Source organism: Zingiber officinale, chromosome 3B (genome assembly GCF_018446385.1).
Source record: "Zingiber officinale cultivar Zhangliang chromosome 3B, Zo_v1.1, whole genome shotgun sequence".
NCBI lineage: Eukaryota > Viridiplantae > Streptophyta > Magnoliopsida > Zingiberales > Zingiberaceae > Zingiber > Zingiber officinale.
This window is the reverse complement of record NC_055991.1, coordinates 105,708,618-105,732,774: the sequence shown is the minus strand read 5'-3', so window position 1 is coordinate 105,732,774 and position 24,157 is coordinate 105,708,618. Positions and strand designations below refer to the sequence as shown.

The following is a 24,157-nucleotide window of genomic DNA, read 5'->3' as shown; positions in this document are numbered from 1 at the left end:
ATATTGATTGCCACATCAGTCAACTTTCTTGACATCGAACCCAACTTCGAGAGTCTCATCTTACTCACCATATCACTAGTCATTCAAGTCTATTCGAAGGAGCCTGCTAGCTCAACTAACTTGACACTTGTGTCCTTTAATGTCATTGGCTTGGACGCCCGGTCCTATTTTTTCCGTTCGAGTTTTATGATGGGAGTATTGCCCATTCGAATAGTTCATAGTTGTGGTAAGAGTTGAGAATGCGAGAGTGTCCACTTATAACTCGGCCAAGTGACATGAGAGTTTGGAACATAGGTGCGAGGGCATGATTGCTTATAACTCATCCGGACATTGTGACGATCTAGAGCACAGGAGCGAGGGCGGACACTCTTATAACTCAGCTGTTCATCACGATAATCTAGAATATAGGTGTGAGAGTAGACTCACTTATAACTCGGCCAGATTGTATGAGAGTTTGAAATATGGGTGCGAGGGCAGACTTGCTTATAACTAGGCCGAATGACATAAGAGTTTAAATATAGGTGCAAGGGAAGGCTCGCTTATAACTCGGTCGGACGACACAAAAGTCTGGGACATAGGTGTGAGGACATGTTTACTTATAACTCAACCGAAAGCCACAAGAGTCTGGGACACGTGCAAAGGCAGACTCGCTTATATCTTGATAGAGTGGCATGAGAGCCTAGAATATAGGCACGAGGGCAAGCTTACTTATAACTTGGTCAGACGGTACGAGAGTCTAGAATATATGTGTGAGGGCATACTCTCTTATACTCAATCTAACGACACAAGAGTCTGAGACATAGGCGCAAAGGCATGCTCGCTTATAGCTTGGCCATACGTCATGAGAGTCTGGGATATAGGCGTGAGGGTATGCTCGCTTAAAACTCAGCTGAACAATATGAGAGTCTGGGAATGGCAGGAAGGTAGGCTCACTTATAACTCAGTTAGAGGAACGAGAGTCTAGGACATACGCATGAGGGCATGTTCACTTATAACTCGAGCGGACGACATGAGAGTCCAGGATAGGTGCAAGGGCAAGCTCGCTTATAACTTGGTCGGACGACATGAGTGTCTAGGACAGGTGCGAGGGCAGACTCATAACTTGGTCGGACGAACAAGAGTCTAGGACAGGTGTGAAGACAAGCTCGTTTATAACTCGGCCGAATGGAACGAGAGTCTGGGACAGGCATGAAGACAGGATCTCTTATAACTCAGCCGGTAAGCATGAGATTCTGGGACATAGGCGCGAGGGCATGCGCTCTTATAACTTGGTTGAGTGACACGAGATGCTGGGACAGATGAGAGAGTAGACTCGCTTATAACTTTGACAATTGGCACAAGAGTCTAGGATAAGCGCGAGGGTAGGCTCGTTTATAACTTGGGTGAGCAGCACAAGAGTCTGGGATAGGCGTGAGGGCAAGCTAGCTTATAACTCGACCGGTCGACATGAGAGTCTGGAATATAGGTGTGAGGGGGGGGCTCATTTATAACTCAATCTGATGGAAAGAGTCTGGGACATATGCGTGAGGGCAAGATTGCTTATAACTCGATCAGTTGACATGAGAGTCTAGGATAGGTGTGAGGATAGGCTCGCTTATAACTTAGTCGGTCAGCATGATAGTCTAGAATATAAGCGCGAGGGAAGACTCACTTATAACTCGGACGGTCGGTATGAGAGTCTTGGAGGCATGGTGTATAACATGGATGTCTTAGAAAGGAAAGGCATGGTGTATGACCCGAGTATCTTAGAGCTTGGATGCATAGTATATGACCTGAATGTTTTGGAACATGGCGCAAGGGCATGCTCATTTATAATGCAGCCGATCAGCACAAGAGTTTGGGAGGTATAGTGTATGACTCGAATGCCTTGAAGAGTGGAGTCACGGTGTATGACCTAGATGCCTTCGAGAGTGGAGGCATGGTGTGCCTTGGAGCTTGGGGGCACAGTGTTTGACCTGAATGTCTTGGAACATTTGCATGAGGGTAAGCTCATTTATAACTCGGTCGGTTGGCACGAGAGTCTGGGGTTTTTGTATTTCTAGACATAGAGATATATTTCTAACTTTAAAATATAACATCTAAATTTTAGACTTATCTGTCAAGCTGGATTGAGCAGATAATCTCAAGCTATCGTACAGAGATGGATGAGCCACTCAATATGACCAAACTGCTGATTGAATTTGCTGCTCAAATTTTAATTGTCAATTGACTCCTACTTGGGGATGTCGATCAAAGTTTATGTACAGATGTCGATTGGATGTCTAATCCTAACATCTACTAGGCCCTGCCTACTATGTTCTTGAAGGAAATCATTGGAAGGAATGTGAGGATGATTCTTTTTTCTCTTCTCCTTAGTCATTCAACAGAGCCTCTTGGCATACTGATGGCATTTACTGATAGCATAATGAGGAGATTGATGGTGGTCACAAAAATGTTTGTGTCTTTTAGGCAGTGACTGATCCACTTCCCGCACTACTCTTTCTTCATGGACTGGCGGAAGATTCGGGCATGTGTTTATAGGGCATTCTGGAGGTGTTGGTGGTTTCTGATTGACTTGATCGATTGAAGCTAAGATAGTCCCTCCTTCCAGGCGGTCTGGGATTCCTCGATATTAATGTATTTACAGCTTTCCCCAGTAGTTTGTTAAAGTCCTTTGGGGGCTTTCTGACGAGGTCTTAAAAAAATTCACCTTCGAAAAAGTTTTGGGAGAAAGCGCTTATTAATATCTCGAAAGTGGTGGACGGAACATCTAGTGTCACTTGGTTGAATCGCCTGATGTATGCTCATAGGAATTCTTTAGCCCCTTGCTTGATCGTGAACAAACTCTTGCTAGTTTTTTGATACCTTCTACTATTGGCAAAGTGGTGGAAGAAGGGTTTACAAAAATCTTTGAAGCAGCAAATGAACTTAGCCGGGAGCTGGCAAAACCATCATTGTGCCGAGCTAAAAAGGGAGGTAAAGAACATTTAGCACTTAATGACATCTGTGTATTGATGAAGGATGACTGCATTTTCAAATTTAAGTAGATGATCTTCTAAGTCAGTTGCTCCTCCATATTCTCTGATCATCAAAGGGCGGAAGTAACTCAACAGTCTGTCTTCCAAAATTTCTTGAGAGAACGATACATTTATCCGCTCGAGGGAAATACTGGCCATTGGCTCTTTCTTCTTTCAAAGGTCTTGAGTTGCTGCATCTCCAGAAGATGATATTTGAGGTCTTTCCTCTCATCTCATATCATCAAATGGGGTGCCGAATAGTACCCTATGATACACAATCAAGGAGGGCGATATAGGCGACAAGCAGATCGGCTACGCGAGTGCTTGCATGAAGCCTACTCGAGGAGGAGGACTTGGTTGGAACCCCATTGGGCCTTCTATTCAGGTCCCTCGTTCAATGTGAGGGCCTAACATTGAGACAACAGAGTTGTCCTATAAAGGGCATCTGACTACTGCCTGTTGTTGCTGCACTAACTGTTGGTCCCTTGCGACCGGCAAGAGGGGGGTAAATTGCCTTGCACAAATAAACTCAAATCTTTCTCGATCTTATAGCTTGATTAAAACTAATACTTGCATAAAAGGAATTAACAAACTAAATAAAAATAGAAAGAGGCACCAAGGATTACTTGGTTTTCAATTAGGGGATTGCTAATCCAAGACATTGAAAGCTTATTCAATCTCCTTCAGGCGGAGAAGCCTCTTACAACAGTTGAAGCACTTAGTTACAAAGCTAAACAAGAAAAGAATCGTTTGCAAGTGTTGTCTTTAGCTACTGGGATCATGACTGTATTTATATCCTTGATAGAGGTGTTGGAAGGATTCTAGGCGTCTGGACGTGGATAGAATTTCATCCACGTCATACTGGATCACAACAAGTGGCTTTGCGATAAACTTTCTAGTCCGAGAGCTTGGAAGGGTTCCGAGCGCCCGGACGGTGTCGATACTGCCACCCCCTACGGGCCGAGGCACCTGGACTTGGTCCAGGCGCCCCCGGCAATCAACCTTTTGTTATCTATTCAGTTTCTCCTCGATCCAACTCCGTTTGCTTGGGTGATTTTGGCCATCTAGAATAGGGTTCATCTGAACTCATTTTCCGGCCTTCTCGAGCAACCTTCCCCTTTTTGATGTGAGCAATCCAAGTTAAGTTAGGGTAAACTAAAAACAAATAATAGGAAAATAGCAAGTATAAATTTTGTATTAAGAAAAAATGTGCAAAAATTAAAAATGTATCCTTCCCCTAGACTTAACCTCTAAGTCTATGTTGGAGCAATCCCAATGGTTCGTGCGACCATGTGTTTTGGTGTTTGGGTAAAAGGTTTAAGTTAGGATTTCCCTCATTATTTGATATGTGTATGTGAGTATGCAGGTTTGCAGGATACACATGTGATTCAGCTTGATGGCTTCGGGTCCGGTGAAGGATGGAGCATCCGAGGGACCGTGGACAAGGCAGCAAGGACAAGGGCTGAGGGAAGCAACTTCGAGGCATACGCGAAGGATGGCATTGTGGACGAGCCGCGGACTTGGATGCATCCGAAGGACGAGAGCCAAAGGAAGTAGGCTTGAAGGCAAGAGGTCAAAGCTGCAAAGAAGAGTCAAGTGAGTCGTGAGGGTCCGAGTGCTGAGAGAAATGTACTCGGGATGAGAACCCTAGGTATAGGGTTGTACCAGTCGACTGGTACTGGGATCAGTCGACTGGTGGTGAGCACAGAAGCTCTCTATGTCCGAAATGGCTGGGATCAGTCGACTGGTCCTGGGATCAGTCGACTAGTCTTGGGACCAGTCGACAGGTAGATAGCCGTTGGCATGCCGTTGGGCTGGCACCAGTCGACTGGTAACGGGCAAATCAGCTTGCTGATTTCTTCTAAGCTCTATAAGAAGGAGCTTGGGATGGCCGACCAAGGTGACGAAATTAGACTTGGTTAAAGCCTAATTAGTAGTCGTCTAGCGCTCTAGCAATCCAAGTGTTTTTGATCGAGTTGTGGCAAGGTTTCTCCACCGACAAGGAGGATTGTACTAGCCGGAGTTTTCGGGGACTAATCCACCGACGGATTGAGGGATCGTCCACCTTACGGATAGCCGTGGAGTAGGAGCAAGTTATCTCCGAACTACGTAAATGAACTTGTTAGCGGTTTGCGTTTCCTTTCTTAGCTTTCGTATTTGTATTTGTATTGTTTGTATTCCGCTGTGCTAACAAATACGTAGGAAGCAAGTATTTGGGGGCGCCGTCTATCCAACCCCCCTTCAAGCTGACCACCGATCCCTTACAAGTGGTATCAGAGCGAGGCCGCTCTCCATCGGACTAAACGCCGAGGAAGCAAAGATGACCGGCTTAATAGATCCACCAAAGTTCGAAGGAGGAAGCTTATGGAGCATTACCTTTTGGATGGTGAAGATGAAGAACTTCTTCGAGATGGATTGGGACACAATGATGGTGGTGGAAGAGCCATTTGAAGTCTCGAATGACCAGAAAGGAAAGAAGCTCCGACCACAACATTGGACGGAAGAGCAAACAACACGGTCAAAGGCAAACGATAAGGTAATATCAATTTTGGTAGATATTTTACCTTCTAACGTATTGAGTGATGTAGGTGAATACAAGAATGCCCATGATTTGTGGAGCAAAGTAAAGAAAGTTCTAGGTAAAGAACTTATGTCTACACAAGAAGAAGAAAAATCCAAAGAAAGGGATGAAGAAGCTCAAGTAGAGGAGGAGCAACCGGAAGGTGACGAGCACTCAACTTCCGAGGAGAAGGAGGGGAAGGATGAAGAAATGTCATCCACTAGTGTGGATGAGGAGACATTCTCAAAGGTTGAGGAAGAATCCAAGACAAGTAAAGAAGAAGTCTTGGAAGTCATCCTAGTGAGTACCTCCAACGAAGCAAAGTCAAAATATCACATTGTGTGCTTCGGGTGCAATAAAAAGGGACACTACAAGAGTAGATGTCCTATGGGTAAGAAAGAGGTAACTCCTAAACCCAATCAAGTTATTTTAGACACTAACAAGGGTTGTAGGAATGAAGAAGCCCAAAGAAGGAAAATGCGCATTATATGCTTCACGTGTGGAGAGAAGGGCCACTACCACACCAAATGCCCAAGGAAGAAAGAGATCAAGAAGCTAGCGCAATTGAAGAAATGGGAGAAAGAGAAAAAAAGAAGAAGAGCTCAAGTCAAGGGGGAGCTTCAAGGGTAAGGGAGGTATACCCTAATTTGAAATGCAATTCAAATTTTCATTCCTCCTTGCATGCTAGGAAAAATAATGTTAATCATTATATGCCCATGCAAAATTTTGGTTTCAAATATCATGATAGGAATAGGGTAAATGTAAATCATAACCCTAGGAGACCAATTCATGAAAAATCTAGAAATGGTAGGCCTAAGGGAAACCAAGGCATTAATCCCAAGAAGGGGAGACACATGCCTAGAATGGGTAGGTCTAGGAATATCTAAGATGGACATGTTGACTCTAGGTTTAGGAACCTAGAAAGGGAGAATCAAGCTTTGAAGGCAAAGCTTGATAAGTTGGAGAAAACCCTAGAAAGATTCAACATTGGATCTAAGGGTTTAGGTATGGTGTTGGGTAGTCAAAGACCCAACAATGATAGATCGGGTTTGGGATACCGATCTAATGTCTCCAGGGCTAAGGGAAAGTCTTATGCCAGGGTTGCATTTGACTATAGCAAAGAGAAGTCAATAAATGGCAAGGGCAAGCCATTTAAAGGTAAGGAAAAATTAACCAAGGACAAGGTGTCTAAGGTTAAGAAGGTTAGGTTTGTGGGCCAAGTGTCACCGAAGGTGCACCGATGTGGCCTAGCAATTGTAGATACACTTAGGGAGGTGGCTAAGGCTAAGAGCTCTAGGGGGAGCTCAAAGAGTCATGTTGGGACCCATGGCCAATGGATCTCAAGTGGGTACTACTTGGGATTCTAGATGGGTTATGGAATGTGCCAAAAGGTTTAGAGACGGATTTGAGTCTCAACCTTAGGGTTTTGGCACAATTGGGTTATGTTTCATGCAATGAAATATGACATTGGGGTCATATTGCATGATAATTGATTTTGGATGTATAGATACCATATAAACCAATTCTAGGGATGCATTGTGGGTTGGTATGAGCAAATACATCAAGAGGAAGCCAAAACTAGGACTTTAGGTCAAGGTTCAATTGAACCATTTAGCTCATTTTGAATTTTGTGTCAATCTTGGGATTGGTGATAGATACATTTTTTAATGTATTTTCCCCAAGTAGACAAGGGGACAATAGACATCTCCACAAAATTTAGAAATATTTGGAGGTCTATGAAATTTCTTGTGCATTTCTGAAATTGACCTGAAAATGTTGATTTTTGCAGAAATAGGGTATCAGTCGACTGGTGCTGATACTAGTCGACTGGTAACAGTATTTTTCGACTACAGTATGCTTCTGTAAGGTTGTGTCGAAGGGGACAGTCGACTGGCACTTGGGGAAGTCGACTGATACCAGCCTGATAGTGTTTTTCAGCGCTGTTCTTGACCATGTCAACTCGTTTAGATGTATGAGATCCATGGGGGATAAATACATAAGTTTAGGGTCAGTTTGGATGACAAGTTTTCAACAATTGGGATATTGTTGGAGAACTTTTTGGATGTTGGACAAAGGGGGAGAAGTAAGGTTTAGTTAGGAAAACCTTAAGTGTCTTTGCATAGGGGGAGCCTTGTGATTGGTTCTTAAATATCCCTGTGGTAAATCCTAGCTCATTTGGGAGCTTAGGTGTATGGGGAGCCTTGTGATAAGTTCCAATGCATGTTGCATTTTGTTTCGGCGGTGTAAGTCCAAGTGTGTAGCCTTGGCAACGTAAGTTCATTCGACAGTGTAAGTCCAAGTGTGTAGCCTTAGCAATGTAAGTCCATTCGGCGATGTAAGTCCAAGTGTGTAGCCTTGGCAACGTAAGTCCATTGTTTCTTTTTAGCATGTTTATTTGCTATATGTTTTCCCTAACTTAAACATATTGCCAAACATCAAAAAGGGGGAGATTGTTAGAGCAATCACAATGGTATGTGCGACCATGTATTTTGGTGTTTGGGCAAAGGGTTTAAGTTAGGATTTCCCTCGTTATTTGATATGTGTATAAGAGTGTGCAGGTTTGCAGGATATACATGTAATTCAGCTTGATGGCTTCGGGTCCGGTGAAAGATGGAGCATCCGAGGGACCATGGACAAGGCAGCAAGGACAAGGGCCGAGGGAAGCGACTTCGAGGCATACGCGAAGGATGGCATTGTGGACGAGCCGCGGGCTTGGATGCATCCGAGGGACGAGAGCCAAAGGAAGTAGACTTGAAGGAAAGAGGTCAAAGCTGCAAAGAAGAGTCAAGTAAGTCGTGAGGGTTCGAGTGCTGAGAGAAATGTACTCGGGATGGGAACCCTAGGTATAGGTTTGTATCAGTCGACTGGTGGTGAGCACAGAAGCTCTCTGTGCCCGAAATGGCTGGGATCAGTCGACTGGTAGATAGTCGTAAGCATGCCGTTGGGCTGGCACCAGTCGACTGGTGCAAGGACCAGTCAACTGGTAACGGACAAATCAGCTTGCTAATTTCTTCCAAGCTCTATAAGAAGGAGCTTGGGATGGCCGGCCAAGGTGATGAAATTAGACTTGGTTAAAGCCTAATTAGTAGTCATCTAGTGCTCTAGCAATCCAAGTGTACTTGATCGAGTTGTGGCAAGGTTTCTCCACCGACAAGGAGGATTGTGCTAGCCGGAGTTTCCAGGGACTAATCCACCGACGGATTGAGGGATCGTTTACCTTACGGACAGTCGTGGAGTAGGACCAAGTTATCTCCGAACCACGTAAACGAACGTGTTAACGGTTTGCGTTTCCTTTCTTAGCTTTCGTATTTGTATTTGTATTTGTATTGTTTGTATTCCGCTGTGCTAACAAATATGTAGGAAGCGAGTATTTGGGGGCGTCGTCCATCCAACCCCCCTTCAAGCCGACCACCGATCCCTTACAGTCTCCTCCTTTAATCACATTAAAAATAGGGGTAAGCTCTGAATAGAACTCGAAATAAATTTAAATAAGGGATAATACTACAGTGACTATCATAAAAAAAATTTCTAAAAATCTAGATTTTTACAAATTATAAACCAATTTAATAAAAAAACAAATTTGAGAAATATTTTTCTTTATAGAAAAATTCTAAAAACTTTTATAGCGGTAAAACAAACATAATTAAAGCTATACAAATTTCATGAAATTATGAAATTGATTTTCACATAAATAAAACATTTTCTAAAAAAAGTTGGTTTTGCAAAAAAAATATTTAAAAATAATTTCTAAGTTAAGAAAATCATGGAAAATTTTCTAAAAGTAAAATAGAGCATGCATATTTTAAAAAAAAAAAGTTTCAAGAAATTGATTTTTTTTTAAAAAAAATTAATATTAAAATTTTATATTTAGACAAATAATTCATATAAAATTCTCCAATGGTCACTTTTTTTCTAAAAAAAAATCTTAGATAGAGAAAATGATAGAGTTTCACGGAAAAATAAGTTTTGCAAAGATAACCCTACAACATAGTTTTTAAATGAAAAATATAAATTTTGTTAAAAATTTCATAGAAAAATAATACAATCGTCAAACAAATTTGATATATTTTCTATAGATGAGTATTGAATTCCTCTTTCTCAAAAAAATTAGGATCAAATTTAATTCAAACATAAATTATACGAAAAATTATTTTGTCAATTCTAAAAAATATATTAAATCAATTCAAATGTAATACATGCATAAAAATTCAATCCAAGCATGATTTTGGAACCCAAAATAGGTCCTTTTCTACTTGATTAATCAAAAATTTTCTAGGGATATATTTTATTGATAATTTTCTAATTTGGTCTTTATGAAATCTAAGATGTCAATTAAGTCCTAAATTATTTCTAAAATTTGAAGGAATAAAAGTTGAACATACAGAATTTTTAAAATTTTATATTTGTTCTTTTAAATTTTCATTTTCTATTTTTAGTTTGTCGAAATCTTCCAATCAATAAGATATTGCTAGGGTTCCTTTTAAATCATTATTTTATTTTAATAATTTTTTATTCTCAATTTCTAATTTACAGGAAGTTTTAAACAGGATTTTTATAAATTTAAATAACTTATCAAGCAGTAGAGATTGCACCTGACTTACTGTGTCGATCTCATCTTCTGAGACTCCCCCTATAGAGCTGCTCTCTTATGATGTTGCTCCCCCTTCATCGATGCTCTCGATGCTCATTGTGAAAGAGTTTGCTTCGTCTTCTTCTTCTTGGTGACTTGCCATCAGCGCAAGTCTGGCGTAGACTTCGATTTCTGATTCTGATGAAGTTTCATCCCACGTCGCCTTTAGATTCTTGTGCCTTTTCTGGGTTGGTCTCTTGTCTTTGCTTGTGTCCTTGTCCTTATCCTTGTTCTTTAGTTTTGGGCAATTATCCTTCACGTGTCCTTCTCCATTGTAGTGGTAGCTGTTGGTGCAACCTTAGGTCAAGGTTGACCTGGTTGACCTGACGCGAGTTGACCTGACTCGAGTTGTGTTTTGATGTTTGACGAGAAGAGAGTTGTATTCTTGATGTTTGACAAGAATAGGTGTTTGGGAGATTGTAGGTGCAACCTTAGGTCAAGGTTGACCTGATTCGGGAAAAGTCCAAGCAGGGAGCTTGGCACGCGAAAAGTCCAAGTATGGAGACTTGGCACTGGAAAAGTCCAAGTACGGAGACTTGGCACGGGGAAAAGTCCAAGCAGGTAGCTTGGCACGCGGAAAGTCCAAGTATGGAGACTTGGCACAGGGAAAGTCCAAACAGGGAGTTTGGCACGGGGAAAAGTCCTGGTGAGTGAAGCCAGGCAGTCGGAGAAGTCCTGGTGAGTGAAGCCAGGCAGTCGGGAAATCCTGGTGAGTGAAGCCAGGTGAAAATCCTAGTGAGTGAAGCTAGGTGAAAGTGGAAGTCCTGGTGAGTGAAGCCAGGCATTCGGGAAAGTCCTGGTGAGTGAAGCCAGGCAGTTTGGAAGTCCTGGTGAGTGAAGCCAGGCAGATTGGAAATCCTGGTGAGTGAAGCCAGGTGAAAACCCTAGTGAGTGAAGCTAGGTGAAAGTCCTGGTGAGTGAAGCCGGGCAAGGAAAAATCCAGATGGATCAAGGGTGATCGGACATCTGGTGTTGGGAAGTCCAAGTAGATAAAGGGAGTGATCGGATACTTGGCACGAAGAGGAAAGCCCAAGTGGGTCAAAGGGATTGACCGAACACTTGGTGGAGAATTCTAGCAGGTCAAGGGAGTGACCAGATGCTAGGAATGATGAACCAACAGGTCAAGGTTGACCGGATGTTGGTGTAGAAGCCTGAGGTTTAGGGCTGGGGAGTTTGGATCGGTCTGGGGACCGATCCAGTGATACACTGGATAGCCTGATCGGTCACCAGACCGATCAGTAACCATCCAGTAGCCTACTGTAGGTTATCTGATCGGTCTGGAGACCGATCAGACAACGATCAGGAGGCGCAAAGAAATTCGGGAGAAGAGAAGCCTGATCGGTCTACGGACCGATCAGGAGGTTCCCTGATCGGTCCATGGACCGATCAGAGACGGAACAGAAGCGAAGGCTAGGGAATGGATCGGTCTGTGGACCGATCCACATGGAGCCTGATCGGTCTCCAGACCGATCCAGGCACTAGCCGTTGCGACGCAACGGCTAGATTTCTTCTGTGTTTCTCCGCTTTCTTCGCAGGTTATAAAAGGAGGGCTGCTGCTGCGAGCCTCCAATCTTCTTCCTCCTTCTTCTTCTTCCTTGGATCGAAGCTTCTGCTTCTGTGCTCTGAGGTTCTGAGCTTTGTTGAGCTCGCTTCCGAATCTTCGCGTGAGCTTCCAGTCGTCGATCAGCTGCTGCGTTTGGGTTGTGAAGTTGCTGCTTCATCGCCTCCGATCGACAGAGAAGGCAAGCGAGTGTTGCATTCATATTGTTGTTTGTATTTGCTTCTTGCTTTCCTTGTACTCCTTTCTTGTTGTTACAAGTATTGTGGCGAGGTTTCTCCACCCACAAGGAGCATTTATTAGCCGGTTCTCCGGGGACTCATCCACCGACGGATTGATAGGCTTCGTCCACCTTACTGACACGCCGAGGAGTAGGAGTTTATCTCCGAACCTCGTTACATCGGTTTGTTTGAGGTTTGTCTTCTTTCCCATTCGTTTCTGTGTTTATTTTCCGCTGCGCTAACACGTTTTGTAGAAAGAAACGCGACGATTTGGGGTCGGCTATTCACACCCCCCCTCTCTAGCCTCCGTACGAAGGATCCTAACAAGTGGTATCAGAGCAAGGTTGCTTTTCATCGGATTAACACCCGGGGGAGCATAAGCTAGAGAATGGATCGACTCGGAGAAGACATCACGTTTCCACCCTTCTACGAGTGTTGCGACTTCGCGTATTGGAAGGTAAGAATGAGGTATTTTCTTATGACTAACCTTGAAAATTGGAGTTGTGTTCAATTAGGTTTCAAGCCTCCTATGGACAAGAAAGGAGAAACCCTAGAGAAGAAGGAGTGGACCAAGAAGAAAATCCACCAATCAACCATCAATGATGAGGTAACGAAAATCATTGAATTCTCTTTACCTAATGATGTTTTGTGTAGGATAGGTGGATATAACGATGCCAAGGAGTTGTGGAATAACTTGGCAAAGTTCCACGAGGAGAACTCCACTTCAAGTCATGAAGAGGAGTCAAGTGAGCCAAGGAGTTCACATCATGGAGGAATGGATTTAGAAGTTGAGGGCCACTCAACATCTAAAGAAGAAGAGGAGAGTTCTTCTTCAAGTTTGGAGCAAGAAGAAGAAGCTTCTACCTCCGGAAGGGATGAAGGAGAGAGCGTTCATCCATCCTCAAACCTAGGTAATTCAAGCATTTTAATTTCTAGCAAATTACACATAATGTGCTTTGAGTGTAGGGAATTTGGGCACTACAAGAGTAAGTGTCCAAAGAGGGTTAGGAAGACTCCACCGGCGCCAAAGGTCAAGAAAGCCGGAGTTCCGATACGCAAAGGCAAAGAGAACGTGGTGTGCTTTCAATGCAAGCGAAGGGGACATTATCGGAGTCAATGTCCGAGGGGGAGGCAATCTCACAAGGACAAGAGACCGAGCACGTCGATAGGGGGAGCTAAGGCAAACCCTAAGGTAACATTTAAGGCACATTCTTGCAATAATAATAAGACTCATGCTAGTAGTTTTATTGCAATTGTCAAGAATGATAAGCATGATAATCTTAGGAATCAATATATGTGCTTAGGAGCCAAACATGTAAGCCTAGATAAGGATAACACTAGGAAAGCCAACCCTAGATTTAACTCATCTAAGGCTAAGGAAAACCTAGGTAGGAATCCCAAATCAACTAGACATATGCCTAGGAATGCCTCAAAGAACAATGACAAATTAAAATTTGAGGTATTAGAGAAGGAGAATCAAGTCTTGAGGTCAAGACTTGATACTTTGGAAAATGCTCTTAAGAACTTGGAGAAGTCATCTCTAGGGTTTAAGGGTCAAAAATCAATGTCCAAGGACAAGAAAGGTTTGGGTCACAAACCTAAGTCCCAAGTGATCAAGCCCACTTATCATAATGTTCCATTCGATTATGGAACAAAATCTAGGGCTAGGAAGACCATCACCAAGGTCACAAGGGGAGTCACCCCTAGAGTTGATCTTGATGAGTCCTAAATGACCAAGGCTTTAAAGCCTAAGAGGGTCATTAGGAGGGTTGCTAGGGAAGTTATTCATAGTGAATATTTAGTGAACCCAATGAGCTCAAATAGGTATTGGGTTCCTAGGAGCATCTTCTCTACCCCATAGATGGGTTAGAGAGTGTCAACTCCGATTAGAAGGGTAGTTACCCCAACTTTGAGGAAATTGACGCTCAAGGAGCATTTTCAAGGTTTTTGGGAACCTTTGAAAATGAAATGGAATATTTACTCCTTGGAAGAATAAAATGTGCCATCATGGAAAATGATGATGTTAATTTCAATTGGCACAATTTGGGAAAATCTAGAGAACTCTTGAGGAAAAATGAAACATGCCAAGATTTGAGGATAAATTTGATCTTTAAGTGGCATGGATGAATCTAGAGTTCAAGAAGTGTCAAAATTAGGATTTTGGCATATTAGGGCAATCAAGGGTTAAAGCTTAAGTATTAGCTAAGGCTAAGGATACTTAGATAGGTAATCTAGGTATGTCTTATTCATGCTAAATCTTGCCATGATTATTTGCCCTCACATGTCATGACATCATGTTTAATTTTATCATTTGATATGTCATGATAAAGCTTAGGTTCTTTATATGTCATGCTTTAGTTAAGTTTCATACTTTATGCCATGACATCATGACATTGGCACATGTTTTCATTTATGATATTATTTCATGCCATGTCATCATCTCTTGCATTAATAATCAATGAAATTGATTTAAGGATAAAAGCACATTTTGATATTGAGATCAAATTGGTGTTTAGAAAATGCATGAGAACTTAGCCTAAGTTGACCTAAACCCATATCTCACATCAAAATTGACTTGAATGTGTTTGATACACCTTAGATGTGTGTGAGATATTAGGATGATGAGTTAGGATCAAGGTGCATAGTTCTTGTACCTAGATGAACCTAATTCAAAATTTGGGGATCATAGGGAAAGCTTATGTACAAGTCATGTACATTTAGCCCTAAGATTATGGTCCTAAATTAAAAGGTTTAAAATCATTTTGAAATTGATTTGAAAAACCTTGATGAAGCTTTTCTAGTGATAGCATTCATCATTGAACAAAGTGATACAAAGTTTTTGAAACTTTGAGCTATTTCAAAACTTTTCAAACTTTGTATCAAGATTTGAAAATGGAAGTTATTTTCATAGAAAACTATTTTTCCTTGATAGTATATGTTATGAGGAATATATCCTCAAAATTTTATAATTTTTGGAAATTTCTGGAATTTGTTGTGAGTTTCTGAATTTCGAGAGAAGGAAATCAGAACTCGAGTCTGTCCAAGGCTGGATCGGTCACTGGACCGATCCAGGGAAGGCTGGATCGGTCTGGGGACCGATCCAGAGGGGTCCTGATCGGTCCGGTGACTGATCAGGCGTGCTGAATTTGCTGAATTTCGACTGTGGTCTGAAATTTCAGCTGTGGGAGTTGAGTTTCGGGTTTCTAAATATTTGAAACTCTCCAAGACATTGTTGGTGCAATGGTCAAGGGGGAGTTGACCTTTAGGGGGAGTCTTAACTAATTGTCAAGGGGGAGTTGACTTTTAGGGGGAGTTTTTTTACTCCTTAAGACTTTTGAGGATTAATGATATGAGATTGTCATTAAGTTGAGTGTTGAGTTTAGTATCAAGGGGGAAATTAAGGGTTTCAATGAAAGGTATGAGACTTTCATTGGGAAGAAACTCTTGACCTTGATTCCCTCTTTTTGATGTGTGTCAAAAAGGGGGAGAGATGTCCCAAGAGGGAGAATGAGAGAATGTTTTGGAAAGCCTACTGTAGGTTATCGGGTTAACCTAACTTGATTTTGGATTTTGTCAAACATCAAAAAGGGGGAGATTGTTGGTGCAACCTTAGGTCAAGGTTGACCTGGTTGACCTGACGCGAGTTGACCTGACTCGAGTTGTGTTTTGATGTTTGACGATGTTTGACGATGTTTGACGAGAAGAGAGTTGTATTCTTGATGTTTGACAAGAATAGGTGTTTGGGAGATTGTAGGTGCAACCTTAGGTTAAGGTTGACCTAATTGACCTGATTCGGGAAAAGTCCAAGCAGGGAGCTTGGCACGCGAAAAGTCCAAGTATGGAGACTTGACACTGGAAAAGTCCAAGTACGGAGACTTGGCACGGGGAAAAGTCCAAGCAGGTAGCTTGGCACGCGGAAAGTCCAAGTATGGAGACTTGGCACAGGGAAAGTCCAAACAGGGAGTTTGGCACGGGGAAAAGTCCTGGTGAGTGAAGCCAGACAGTCGGAGAAATCCTGGTGAGTGAAGCCAGACAGTCGGGAAATCCTGGTGAGTGAAGCCAGGTGAAAATCCTAGTGAGTGAAGCTAGGTGAAAGTGGAAGTCCTGGTGAGTGAAGCCAGGCATTCGGGAAAGTCCTGGTGAGTGAAGCCAGACAGTTTGGAAGTCCTGGTGAGTGAAGCCAGGCAGATTGGAAATCCTGGTGAGTGAAGCCAGGTGAAAACCCTAGTGAGTGAAGCTAGGTGAAAGTCCTGGTGAGTGAAGCCGGGCAAGGGAAAATCCAGATGGATCAAGGGTGATCGGACATCTGGTGTTGGGAAGTCCAAGTAGATAAAGGGAGTGATCGGATACTTGGCACGAAGAGGAAAGCCCAAGTGGGTCAAAGGGATTGACCGAACACTTGGTGGAGAATTCTAGCAGGTCAAGGGAGTGACCAGATGCTAGGAATGATGAACCAACAGGTCAAGGTTGACCGGATGTTGGTGTAGAAGCCTGAGGTTTAGGGCTGGGGAGTTTGGATCGGTCTGGGGACCGATCCAGTGATACACTGGATAGCCTGATCGGTCACCAGACCGATCAGTAACCATCCAGTAGCCTACTGTAGGTTATCTGATCGGTCTGGAGACCGATCAGACAACGATCAGGAGGCGCAAAGAAGTTCGGGAGAAGAGAAGCCTGATCGATCTACGGACCGATCAGGAGGTTCCCTGATCGGTCCATGGACCGATCAGAGACGGAACAAAAGCGAAGGCTAGGGAATGGATCGGTCTGTGGACCGATCCACATGGAGCCTGATCGGTCCACAGACCGATCCAGGCACTAGCCGTTGCGACGCAACGGCTAGATTTCTTCTGTGTTTCTTCGCTTTCTTCGCAGGTTATAAAAGGAGGGCTGCTGCTGCGAGCCTCCAATCTTCTTCCTCCTTCTTCTTCTTCCTTGGATCGAAGCTTCTGCTTCTGTGCTCTGAGGTTCTGAGCTCTGTTGAGCTCGCTTCCGAAGCTTCGCGTGAGCTTCCAGTCGTCGATCAGCTGCTGCGTTTGGGTTGTGAAGTTGCTGCTTCATCGCCTCCGATCGACAGAGAAGGCAAGCGAGTGTTGCATTCATATTGTTGTTTGTATTTGCTTCTTGCTTTCCTTGTACTCCTTTCTTGTTGTTACAAGTATTGTGGCGAGGTTTCTCCACCCACAAGGAGCATTTATTAGCCGGTTCTCCGGGGACTCATCCACCGACGGATTGATAGGCTTCGTCCACCTTACGGACACGTCGAGGAGTAGGAGTTTATCTCCGAACCTCGTTACATCGGTTTGTTTGAGGTTTGTCTTCTTTCCCATTCGTTTCTGTGTTTATTTTCCGCTGCGCTAACACGTTTTGTAGAAAGAAACGCGACGATTTGGGGTCGGCTATTCACACCCCCCCCTCTCTAGCCTCCGTACGAAAGATCCTAACAGTAGCATCTTACTCTTCTTTTCCTTCTTTTTCCTTACACTTGATTAAACTTATTAGTTTTAAATAACTTTTTAAATTTCCTTACCATGAACATCGTTTCGTCATTGTCAAGGGATGTTTCAGACTCTTATTCATCAATTTTTGCCTTAAGGGTAATGTTCTGCGTTGTCTTCATTCTTAGACCTGTATTTCTAGATTCATGAATCTAAAATGTTGAAAATAACTCCTCTAAATCACTTACCTCTAAGTCTCTAGAGATGAAATATGCATCTACTAGGGTTGACTATTCTGAAGTCCTAGGAAATGTGTTAAGCGGGTACCTTAGTGAATCTCGGTTGATTACCTTTTCTCTGAGATTCGTGAGTCCGGTGATAAGCTCCTTGATTCTTGAGTGGAAGTGTGCAACGATTTCACCTTCTTCTAATCGAAGGTTGCAGATCTGGTTCGGAAGCAGGTCTCATCTTACGAGTTTGGCTTCAGACGTACCTTCATGTAGCTCCAGGAACTTCTCCTAAAGTTCCTTTGCTGATTCGTAGGCGCCGATTCTATTGACTTCTTGCGGAGGTAGCACACTCAGTAGATGGAATTTGGTTAGTCCATTTGCTACGAAGTCTGTTGCTCCTTCTTAGCCGATTGACATTTTTCTTTGTCCTTTGGTGCTACAAAATCATATTTCAATATTAGTAATAACTCAAAATTTATTTTAAAGAATACCTCCATCTTTCTTTTCTACATTGCGAACTTTCCCTCGAACTTAGGTGGGTAGATGCTTGGTCCGACCATCTCTTGTGTTTCGGTCGGTAGTTAGCCCTTCTGAAAAGTCCTTACTCTGATACCACTTGTTGGTCCCTTATGGTCGTAAGAGGGGGTGAATTGTCCTGTACAAATAAACTCAAACCTTTCTCGATCTTTACATCTTGATTAAAACTAACACTTGCATAAAAAGAATTAAAAAACTAAATAAAAAAAAGAGGCACCGAGGATTCTTGGTTTGCAATCAGGGGATTGCTAATCTAAGACGTTGAAAACTCACTATTCAATTTCCTTCAGGCGGAAACGCCTCTTACAGCAGTTGAAGCACTCGGTTACAAAGCTATACAAGAAAAGAATCATTTGCAAGTGTTGTGTTTACCTATTGGGATTAGGGTTGTATTTATAGCTCTGATCAGGGTGCTTGGAAGGGTTCCAGGCACCTGAACATGGATAGAATTTTATCCACATTGTATCGGATAACAACAGGTGGCTTTGCGATAAAATTTCTGATTTGGGTGCCCGGCCTGTCGACACCCCCTAGTGAGCACCTGGATAAGCTTTCTGGATCTGGGTGCCTAGACTTGGTTGAGGCACCCTGAGCAGTCAACCTTTTGTTGGTTGTCCAGTTTTTCTCTGATATAGTTTTGTTCGCTTGGATTATTTTGGCCATCCGGAATAGGGCTTACCCAAACCCATTTTTGTGCCTTCTTGAGCAACCTTCCACTCCAGCTTCTCGTCACTCGGAACCTCCGTGCGCTTCCTTCTCATCCGCTAGCGTACTCTTCTGCAGTGCCTCGTCCCTCGAACGCACTAAGCTCATAGACTCTCTCCCGTGTCATGCTTCTCGCTAGCTGCATCTTTTGCTCGACCTCTTGTCCTCCTAAGTTCCTACATACTTAGACATAGGGTGTTAAAATATAATAGGACCTAACTCTAACTTGGTTGATCACATCAAAATTATCACGGGGTACTTATACTAACTTCTATGCTCGGACAACTATTAGTAACTCCAAGTGTTCTTGTGACAAGGTAGTGAGTCCTCCAGCCTCTTCCATCTTCACGTTTCAGATTCAGGTGAAGTTTCCACAAACAGCGCCAAATTTGATCATGTATGAAAGCGAGGGAGATGACGCACTAGCTAAGGGTGGTGTCGAGGTGGCTAAGGGTGGTGTCGAGGTGGCTTGTATGTTGACTGGGAGAAGACTCTGAGCTGGAAGAAGATAGTGCTAAGCAATCCTAGAGCTAAGAGTTGCAGACTTGTGAACACCATAGACGGTGTCAAATTTAATTCTGTTTGAAAGCAAGGGAGATGGCGCGCTGGCTAGGGGTGGCGTCAAGGTGGTTTGTATGTTGATTGGGAGAAGACTCTAAGCTAGAAGAAGACGACGCTAAGTAATCCTTGAGCTAAGATCTACCAACCTATGTACACCACAGATAGAGCCAATGGGAATGTTAAAGCGAGAACCAAGGAAGGGGTCCATAAAGTAGGCACTCCGACGCTCAAGTCAGAATAAATGCCAAGCGAAATGGAGAAGATGATGAATAGTAGAACAATAATGTAAATATGCGAGTGTGAGCATGTGTATGCATTCCTACGCATACCTGGCCAATGGAGAGGATCCAATTTTTATATCATCTCTCATAACCTCCGCATTAATGAGACGACAAAGAATGTCTGTTGTCGGATGGTGGAGTTGATACGACAACCTTCTTATAGCTAGGCGGAGGAAGGCACCATTGCATGCATATGTCAAAGTAATGGTATATTCCCTTACAGGTTGTTATGATTCTCTAATAATGATGTCTCCTAGAGAGAGTATGACCAGTTCTGGGTCGACTAGCTATAGATTCAGAGCCATGCTCATGTGGGGAATTGAGCCTCGGCTATCCGACCGGTGCTGGGGCTAGATGGATGTAAGCTGAGGGTCATGCTCATGAGTGGGGAAGCTAAGCCTCGTATATCCAACTAGCGCTAGGGCCGAGCGGATGTAAATTGAGAGTCTTACATTTGGAGAAGTGGGGAGTTGAGCCCCTAATGTCTGACCGGCCTTTAGGCCGATCGGGTTTATGTTAAGGATTCATAATCCGCTCGGACAATATGTCCCATCGGATTTTATGTTGGGGTTCATTTTGTGCTTGACACCTATACTTGAATATAGAGTTTGGTCCATCCGAGCGATGTGCTAGTATGTCTGATCGGCCTTTTAATCCAATTGGTCAAAGTACTCGGCGGTGATATTGGATTTATTTTAGCATGACATCGATACGACCCGAGAGTTGACCCCATCTTGACTTTGAACAACATGTCAGTCGACTTTCTTGGCATCGAACCTAATTTCAGAGGTCCCACCTTACTCGCCGCATCAACTATAATTAGGGGTGTAAACGAGTCAAGCCACTCGTGAGCTATTTGGATCTTGGCTCAAAAAAAAGTTTGTTCGAGTGTGTTCTATTAAGTTAACGAGCCGAGCTCGAGCCTGCTTTTGAGCTGGAAAACATTATCAAGCCGAGCTTGCGCTTAACAGTATTTGGTTCGTGAGCTCATGAATATATTTGTTTAGAGGTTTGCGAATGCGTTCGTTAAGAAGATTGTGAACATGTTCATTAAACTTATTTATCTTTTATAGATAAACAAGCTCAAACTAAGCTCGTTTAATTTTTAAACCAGCTTTTTTCGAACCGAGCTCAAGCCGAATTCGAGCTATTTAATTTTATTACGAGTCAAGCTCGAGCTTAAGAACTAAAGTTCGAATTAAACTCAAGCCAAGCTCGAGCTTAGGGATAAGAAGTCAAGCCTGAAATTGAGCCTCTTACTATTTGACTCAGCTCAACTAATTTACCGCCCTAATTCTACTCAGCTCAGCTGGTTTATCGTCCTAACTCTAGTTATATAAATAATGGAATTAATATCAAACTCAGATCACTAATTTAATAAATTTATTCAAAAATTTACAAATGTAAAAAAATACAAAATTGAAATTAAATAATTAAATATTTTCAAACTTTCTTGGATGTATGTACTACTATGGCAGGTTAAATATTATGATAAATTATCTCCTTATCTTAAAATTTAATTATTTAAATATGCAATCCATGAATCAACTCTAATGTTATTATAAGAATTTAAACTTTCTGACTTTCAGCCAAAAATTATGTGAACAAGTTACTCAAACCCAGGGCTAACTTTCTTTACTAGTCAAACTGTCTACCCAAGTTTCAGATTTATTTAAATACATATTATTTTTCAGTAACAACCGGCTGCTATATGGGCAGTCGTATGTCCTAATTTTCTATCCTCTCTCGTCCATTATCAAAAACTTGTAATTGTAAGAAGGGTAATAAATTTTAATTTAAAGGGTTTCTAAGATGTCTCAAACTTAATACTATCTCAATTTAAGTTATGTAAATCTGAGAATCATTTCAAATTAGAATCATTACATTTTTGAAAGTTTTCTTATTATAAATATGTCCTCAAACTTAGATATCACATCTGAGTTATAGATTTTTTAAAATCTTTACAATTTTAAGACAATTTAATACAAACTTATTAATAAGTATGTCTGTCATTCTCACTCACTAATATCACCAAAGAGTTCATAAAAGACTCCCCTAATTCAAATTATATCAAGATTTTAAAATTCTAGATATTGTAGGTCCATAAATAAATTTTAATTAAAACTCAATGATGATCTTAGACATCTCAAAAATACTTTAAATTAAATTCATTGTACTCATTGCATCTACTTAATATACACATGCTCTCAAATATGGAACCCACAACTTAAGTCACTAGAATTGTGAGTTTTTAAAATATTTACAATTGTAAGATTGGCACAGTCTCACTAGAATATTTAATCGTGTCATACTCATTCACCAACATTATAAAAAAGTTCTTAAAACTTTTTTGATTTATATCAGATCAAACTTTTGAAATTCTTGATATTGTAGGTCTATCGATAAGTTTTTGACTAAAACTATCAATGACCATAGATACCTCATAAATACTTCAAATTAAATTTGTTGTATTTCTTGTACTTCTTGAGCGTAATCATACTCTTAGCTTTGGGTTTATATTGAGAGTTGTAAAATTTTAAAATCTTTATAATTTTAAGATAATTTGATAAAAATTCATTAGATACATAATAGTTAACTGTTTAGGGAAGATCAAGCGGAGTGACGAAGGGTATAATAGAAAATACATATATATTTTAATAAATATAAATTTTGAAAATATAATTTAAATATTAGAGAAAGTTGGGTAGGCTATATAATAAAATAGTATTATATTAATCTAAGGACTAAATCAAAGGATCAAATCTAGTTTTTTACAACTACAAAACAAGGGAGAAGAGAGGAATCAAAAACTTTTTTTTGATTGCATACCTATTTGTTTGAAATAAATAGTTAGCTTTTTTCCATGTCACATCACCTTTCATCTCTCTGTCAAACTTGTCTCCATTGACACAAAAGCCCTAGCTGTGCTCACAGGCCACTCTCTCCCTCTTTCTCTCTCTGTTTTTTTCTTTTGCCCTCTCAATTCATCCGTCATTGGTGAACAATACAAAAAGGCCAGATCCCTGAACCAGAAGATGGTGATAATATGAAGGAATTCCCTCTTCGCACACCATCACCATCTCCTTCAACCTTAAGTACCCCAAGCACGCTTTCCCAAACTCTCACTTGTTTTCCTCCGGCGACGAAGCAAACTGCAGTAAGTTCCCCAATCAATCTCTCGCTCTCTCTCTATCTCTCTGTCTCTATAGCTTACTTATCGCATTCCATTCGGTTGTATAGCTTTGGCAATAGTTGATGAGGTTGCAGGGATAATTTTGAGATCCATCGATCAGATCATGATCATTTAATTATTTACTGTCCGTTGTGATATTGATCTACAGGTTGATCGATTAAGCTTGGACGATTGGGAAGCATGGATAGATATTGAGAGGCAAGTACAAGATCTGCGTTGATATGGAGTTTCTACCAAACCCAGATAGCCCCGCTGGCTCCAACAATAGCGGCGGTGGCGGCGGCGGCGGCGGAGGAGGAGGTGGTGGCGGTGGCCCTGTGAACTTGGTGACAGTGGTCGCGGCCTCTTCCTCCTCCTTGGTCTCGGTGGCAGCTGTCGGCGCGTCGTCGTCGTCGTCTTCCCCTCCCTCGCTGAGCCGCTACGAGTCGCAGAAGCGGCGGGACTGGAACACGTTCGGGCAGTACCTGCGGAACCACCGGCCGCCGCTGTCGCTTTCGCACTGCAGCAGCGCGCACGTACTTGAGTTCCTGCGGTACCTGGACCAGTTCGGGAAGACGAAGATCCACACCCACGTGTGCCCCTTCTTCGGCCACCCCAACCCGCCGGCACCCTGCCCCTGCCCGCTCCGCCAAGCCTGGGGCAGCCTCGACGCCCTCATCGGCCGCCTCCGCGCCGCCTACGAGGAGAACGGCGGCAAGCCGGAGACCAACCCCTTCGCCGCCCGCGCCGTCCGCCTCTACCTCCGCGAAGTCCGCGAGCTCCAGTCCCGTGCCCGCGGAATCAGCTACGAGAAGAAGAAACGCAAGAAACAGCAGCAGCAGCAGCAGCATCAAGACCCTCCGCCGCCGCCCCCTGCGCCGGCAGCTGCCTGATCGATCGCCAATCTACGCTAAGACGACTCCCCTGAATTCATCCTATTAATTAAATATTCAAGTAGCTTGTGTGTGACCTTGAATCACTTAATTATCATTAGTTTATGTTCTCTTTCCTCCCTTGTTTCCTTCCTTCAGCTCGTAATCCATTAAACAGATCATGAGCAAGCATGCATGAAACTAAAGGCCTTCAACCTAAAGCTCGAAGCCATAATGGCTCTTCCTTATCTTTACTCTACGTGCTTTTCTCTTCAGTTTAGCATCATATCATCGATCAGTAAGCAGTTGGAAGGCTTGGCTTTCAATTATATGAGTCGATAAGTACATGTGCACAGCTACAATGATGCTGCAGAGACCGAGACATCCAGGACGAGA

At 42.5% G+C, this 24,157-nt stretch overlaps 1 protein-coding gene across 2 annotated transcripts; it reads left to right on the top strand.

Moving 5' to 3' along the window:
- Window positions 1-22,656: 22,656 nt before the first annotated feature.
- Window positions 22,657-23,898, top strand: LOC121967224 (protein G1-like4). 2 transcript variants are annotated; one of them, XM_042517317.1, is made up of 3 exons: window positions 22,657-22,874; window positions 23,059-23,730; window positions 23,771-23,898. In XM_042517317.1, exons 2-3 carry the CDS (start codon window positions 23,132-23,134, stop codon window positions 23,829-23,831), a joined length of 660 nt encoding a protein of 219 aa, XP_042373251.1. In that variant the 5' UTR covers window positions 22,657-22,874; window positions 23,059-23,131; the 3' UTR covers window positions 23,832-23,898. The 2 variants fall into 2 exon arrangements, with proteins under 2 accessions (XP_042373251.1, XP_042373252.1); XM_042517318.1 differs by having other exon boundaries at window positions 22,659-22,874; window positions 23,059-23,898.
- The last annotated feature ends 259 nt before the right edge of the window (window positions 23,899-24,157 follow it).

Bases quoted from the DNA above. Each gene is read 5' to 3' on its own strand.
- LOC121967224 (XM_042517317.1), top strand. From the start codon at position 23,132: ATGGAGTTTCTACCAAACCCAGATAGCCCCGCTGGCTCCAACAATAGC. The intron at 23,731-23,770 runs GCAGCAGCATCA...CCCCCTGCGCCG, and splicing joins CGCAAGAAACAGCAGCAGCA to GCAGCTGCCTGATCGATCGC.